Here is a 6205-nt window from a genome sequence, read left to right on the forward strand (position 1 = left end):
GTACTTAGAGCATTCTGGGAATGATAATTAAAAATATATATATTATTATATGAATTATTAATTCATTATTTATGTTACCAATTTCTATAGATGGCATTTCAAAGTTTTATTATTATTTAATTTAATTTATTATTTTATTATTATTAATGCCATTGAATGTTTCTGGATAGACTTCATTTATTGTTTATGATAACATGGGTAATTCATATTTGAAAATTTAAGTGTTTTAAAAACTGTGCACAAACATTATATGAATTTATTTTAATTTCATTCTATTTCACATAAATGAAAATTCTAAATAGAATTCTGCAAGCTGTTTGCTACATCAATTTAAATTCAGGAATTTTTTTGGAATTTTCTTGATTCAGTTCTGAATGGCACACGTGTTATCAAGGAAAACACCCATTCCTATTTGTCTTACAAATGAGGGAAGGGCCCAAATGGCTTTCTATTTTGATCGACAGCTGTGCGTTACAGGTCAGACAGGAGCTGCAGTAAGTGACTCACATGCATACGGAATGAGGAGAGCACACAGTCCACTCAGGTCAGGCTAGTGGATGGCACTCTGGTCAGATTTACAGGAACCACCAAACACAAACACATACACCTGTTACCACTATTAACAATGAAATAAGCCCAGAGAGTGATTAATGGTCAAAGTTAAAGCTGATATGTGCAATTTCTTTCTTTCCCATATCCCAGCCTAATATACAGAGTCAGCTCTAAGTAAGCCATTTGTTGAAAAGGAATAACGTCCAGTCCCTGTGTCGCTGTTCTGTCGTGTTTGGTGATTCCCTTCAAATTTGAAGCCCTACTGGTTGGCATTAACCTTGATGTGTGTGTGTGTGTATTAGTATCTGTTGCAGTGGCAATATCTAACCTTTCCTCTCCCATTGTCGGTTGAATATTCTGTTTTTTGCATCTTATGCTCTTTGTTACTTATAAAAGACCTATGGTAAAGGACAGACTAATGGTTGAGGGTATTTTATTTTTATTTATTGTATTTTTTATTATCATTTATAAGTTTGCTAGATTGCAGCCACCTGACCTGAAGACATCTTTTTGGAGTACTTTTTGTCTTTATTCATTTCTAACTTCATCTCTTCTGCTGTTACAGGATGAAGTCATATCCTAACCCATGTCATCATCATCATCACTAAACACCATATGTACATGTACATGCTGTTGTGTTTGTTTACTGGGATCAATAGCTGGCTTGTATCTCACTCGCTGTTCATCTTTACTGGTACAGACGCAGCTGGAGGAGGCAACGAATAAACTGCAGACAAAAGAGGACATTAGGCAGCAGCTAGCAAATGACTACGAACAGGTAACACATTTTAGAGGTCTAATTTCGATTATTTTAGTCGTTTTTCCCCTTTAATTTCAATAATTTAAATTAAATTAGTAATAATTAATTAATTTTATTTAATTTTATTCATTATTGTTGTAATAAAATAAAATCAATCTACTATTAATTATTTATTAATAACATTTTAATTGGTTTTACTTTAATTTGATTTATTTTAAGCTTAAATTAATTTAAATTAATAAATGAATCTTAATTAGATTTTTTTCTTACATTTTTTACATTTTATTTAATTGTATTTTAATTAATTTGATTAATTGTAAATTATTTTTTATAATAAAATAATGAAATGTAATATCAATATACTATTAATTAATAATGTATTACATATATATTATATTTATAAATACTTATTTACAATAAAAAATTCTAAATAACATTTTAATAAATTTAACATTCTTAGAAAATTATTAGATATATCTTTCTTAATCTAAATTTTTTTAAATAAATGTAACAAAATGCAATTAAATTAAAATAAAACATTAAATTAAAAAAACAACAAATTAAAAAACAAATATAAAATGGAATAAATTTTAAATAATTTAATAAAATTCAAGTAAAACAATTAAATTAATCAGTAATAGATTTATATAAAAATTTCATGATTTTATTATAAAAATAATTTATAATAAATAAAATATAATTAAAATGAAAATTTTTAATAAAGGTATTTAATAAATCAAATGTATTTTTATGTAATTTTATTCATTATAAATACATTTTTAGAATTATAAAATAACAAAATGTTTATATCTATCTACTATTAATTTATTAATTCAATTGTAATTGACTCGATTCATTTTATAATTTATTTTACATTTGTTTTAATTGCATTTAATTACATTTGATTTCATTTATCTACATTTATTTTCTATTTTAATTTTTCTATTTTCATTCAATTATAATTTATAATAAATAAAATATAAGTAAAATAATGTAAATAAAAATAAATTAAATCAAATGTAATTTATTTTTATTTTAATGTAATTTTATTCAGTATAAATTAATTTTTTAGAATTATAAAATTATGAAATTTTAATTTAATTTTAATTGATTGACTTTATTAATTTTAAAATTGATTTAATTTTAAATTTGTTTTATTTTAATTGTATTTAGTTACACTTGATTTCATTTTTATCTAAATTTATTTTCTATTTTAATAGAAATGTAATAATTTTTGGTGTTTTAATAGAATGGTGTGTTTTTTTTTTTTTTTTTAATTCTGAAGTTGTTCATATGTGTCTGTTTCCACTCAGGCACAGAAGTGTGTGCGGTATCTTGAGGTCCGGTTAGAACAGTTAAAAGCTGCAGAAGAGGGAGCAACTGAAGTGCTAAAGGTTCGTACTGCTTTCAACTTCACCATCTCAGGTTAAACCAGCCTATCAAGGAGCTGTGGTCTCAAAAGGTTTGTATGTGTTTCTATATTAGGAGAGACTGGAGAAAGAGAGTAAACTGACGCAAGATCTTGGCCAGGCAGCCACTAAACTGCAGCAGCTCCTGATGAACACTCAGGAAGAGCTGGCCAAAGAGAAAGAGACAGCGAAGAGCCTGCAAGAGCAGCATCAGGACAAGGTTAATTACAAATGCTATGGATCTCTTCCAGAAACCTAGTGAGCTGCTTTGCCGTCAGCTGCATAGGCAGCAGCCTTTTAAGGGCTGGGATATACTTTTATACTTTTTTTTCACATGCTGTTACATCTCTGCACAGAATACTCAAGCCCCAACTGATTTTGATGGAGTTTTCCAATAGCATGTTGCTAAGCTAACGTTGCGATACTCAAATAGGAATAATAATACATAGAACACACAAATAGGGCTGGGTAAAAAAAAATTTGATCTACTTGCAATCTACATTTGAACGATATCGATTCTTAAATTCCAAGTTAGATCTTTTACTCGATGCAACAGCCTTCTACAGTGCGAGTAAATCACTCAAATATGCTAGCACATTTAGCGCTATGCAACTAAAAATGTTTGTGATTAGCCACTGGCTGGTAAATGTTTAGATTCACTTGCCAGTAATTGAGTAGTATATTGGTGAAGAAGTGTAGCAATCCTTCCAATGCATATTGAGAGTGCAAAAAGTTTGGTTTTGATTTGACTCGTTCTGTGTAATCAGATTATAATTAGTGTACAAAGCAAACCATTTGTCACTGAATAATGTCTCTTTTAAAGAGCACCTATTATGGTTTTTCAAATATCACCTTTCATGTAGTGTGTTATATAGCTGTTTGTGGATGTAAAAAAGTCTGCAAAGTTTCAAAAATCAAAGTACACGACAAATGGAGTTATTGACTCCCAAAAGAGAGAACCGATTCTGAACACCTGAAATGAGTTGTTAGTAATTCCAGACATACTTCCTGTACTAACCTACGTAATTTGGTAACAAAAAACCCGCCTCTGGTCATTGGCTGCTCTTGAACAGCTTTGACCCACCCTCAAACACTACACTAAGCGGTAGACCAATCACAACAGACTGGGACATCTGACCAATCAGAGCAGAGTAGGCTCTCTGAAAAGAGGAGTTTAGAATAAATCCTTTAGAATGGATCATTGAACAAGTCATTTTTGACACTGGGGAAAAAAAGGTAATGCTGCAATTTAAATTATGAGCAAATTAAAGTGTTTTTTGACCTTGGATGCATGTAAATCTATTGTATGAGATCTTTAAAACAAAATTAGGCACATTTAAAAACCATAATAGGTGCTCTTTAATATCCTTTCTGTTCTTTACAGTCAATTGTTGATCAAAAGGATGCGGTAAAGAAGTCATTCGAGTGTGTCATACGCTCATACGCTCAACCAAAGCACAGAGACGCTTAAAGAGACAGTACCAGTTTTCAGTGTGTGTTCTACAAATCAATTGATGGAAAACATGAATTTGAACATTTTTAAAAAGGTAAAATGTGACAAATGATGAAAAACTAATGATAAAATATCATTTGCAAAATGTATATTTTTGTAAAATCCCCTGTATAATTAACCGCATTAGCTGAGAATAGAATTTCTTTCATATATGTAAGCAAAATGCACATTATAACTGAAATATACCAATCGATTTGAAATCGGAATCAAATGAAGAACTTGTGAAGTAAAATCGAATCGGGAAATCTCTATCAATACCCAGTCCTACACACAAATATTGGGTCCATTATATTACAAATTATTATTTTTTATTAGATTTACTGTAAGTAAACATTCTGTACTTTTTCATTTTGAATGAATAGTATTTATAATTGACATTTGCTTTGGCTGCCATCTTGGATGGATTTTTCACTGAGCACTCAGGACAGTTTAATTAAAGATAGCCCTGCATATTTATTGTATGTTAGATGATAAAGACAAAATAGAGGTTCATTTTTCTAATGTGTTTTCTATTTTTTTTCTACAGGAAGTTGAAGAGACAAAAGAAGGGACAACTGTGTGACCGAATTAAAACAACAACAACAACAAATTCCTTATGCATTATTTGCTTTGTATTCTCTCCTGTAGCAAATATAAGAAATCAGAGAAATGTAAAGGGTGGGAGCATTTTTTTTTTTGGTTTGTTTTTACTTTATTGAGCTATTATTAGGTGACTGAAAAGTTCCCACAAAACCGTATTCAGTGTTAAAGAAAAGGGAGAAGTGTTTGTGTAAAAGATACATGATGACTTGTGCAATCACTCATTTTTTTAATCTTTTGTTTGTATGTTCTCATTGGTGACAAAAAAAAGGACCATTTCATGGTGTAGCAATGCAGTACAAGCCTTACACCTTGCAGTTGTCTGCTGAAAAATTTGATAAAATAATAATAAAAATCAGTATACTTGATGACTTTTGGTTGATCTTGTTGTTGAGATGATTTATACCAGAATATGTATTATGTACACTACTATTATAAGGTTTTTAATAAGACCCTGTGTGTATGTTGATATGAGGCATTTAGGACTAAGAAATTAAACAGAAAATTGTAAAAATGTATCACATTTTATGTCCGTCAATTAGAGTAAAAGAATTAAAACATGTTCACATTAAAGGAATATTCCGGGTTCAGTACAAGTTAAGCTCAATCGACAGCATTTGTGGCATACTATTGATTACCATAAAAATGAATTTCGACTCGCCCCTTCTTTTCTTAAAAAAAAAAAAAAAAAAAAAGCAAAATCGAGGTTACACTGAGGCACTTACAATGAAAATGAATGGGGGCCAATTTTTGGACGATTTAAAGGCATAAATGTGAAGCTTGTAATTTTAATAAAAGTACTGCATTAATTATTCTGTTAAAACTTTTGTATTATTTGAGCTGTACAGTTGGTTAAATCGTAATTTTTGTGGCTTCTGTGGTTACATCATCATGGCAACAAAATTGTATAATTGGCTATAACTTTACACAGAAAATGTTAGTAAGTCATTTTTTTTTTACACCAAAATTATGTTAACATGCGTATTGTTTACATTCAGTGGCTATACTTTTGAAACAGTGAGTATTTTAATGTTACTGATTGGCCCCCATTCACTTCCATTGTAAGTGCCTCACTGTCACCCTGATTTTTGCTGCTTCTTTTTTTCTTTTATCCCCTTTTCTCCCCAATTTGGAATGCCCAGTTCCCACTACTTACTAGATCCTCATGGTGGCGCGGTTACTCACCTCAATCCGGGTGGCGGAGGACAAGTCTCAGTTGCCTCTGCTTCTGAGACTGTCAATCCGCACATCTTATCACGTGGCTCGTTGTGCATGACACCATGGAGATTCACAGCATGTGGAGGCTCATGCTACTCTCTGCAATCCACGCACAACTCACCACGTGCCCCATTGAGAACGAGAACCACTAATTGCGATCGCAAGGAGGTTACC

At 30.7% G+C, this 6205-nt stretch overlaps 1 protein-coding gene across 6 annotated transcripts in view; it reads left to right on the forward strand.

Moving 5' to 3' along the window:
• Positions 1-5331, forward strand: part of rrbp1b (ribosome binding protein 1b) — a 30592-nt gene extending 25261 nt beyond the window's left edge. Inside the window, exons 24-27 of one of the 6 annotated variants that reach the window (XM_051693693.1) lie at positions 1253-1330; positions 2626-2706; positions 2798-2941; positions 4761-5331. In XM_051693693.1, coding sequence (XP_051549653.1) covers positions 1253-1330; positions 2626-2706; positions 2798-2941; positions 4761-4796 — 339 coding nt within the window. In that variant the 3' untranslated portion in view covers positions 4797-5331. Of the gene's footprint in view, positions 1-477; positions 1331-2625; positions 2707-2797; positions 2942-4760 lie in introns of those variants that run through there. The other 5 variants (XR_007896693.1, XR_007896692.1, XR_007896694.1 and 2 more) reach the window with 5 other exon arrangements.
• The last annotated feature ends 874 nt before the right edge of the window (positions 5332-6205 follow it).

This window comes from Myxocyprinus asiaticus, chromosome 49, assembly GCF_019703515.2.
Source record: "Myxocyprinus asiaticus isolate MX2 ecotype Aquarium Trade chromosome 49, UBuf_Myxa_2, whole genome shotgun sequence".
In the NCBI taxonomy this organism is placed as follows: Eukaryota; Metazoa; Chordata; class Actinopteri; order Cypriniformes; family Catostomidae; genus Myxocyprinus; species Myxocyprinus asiaticus.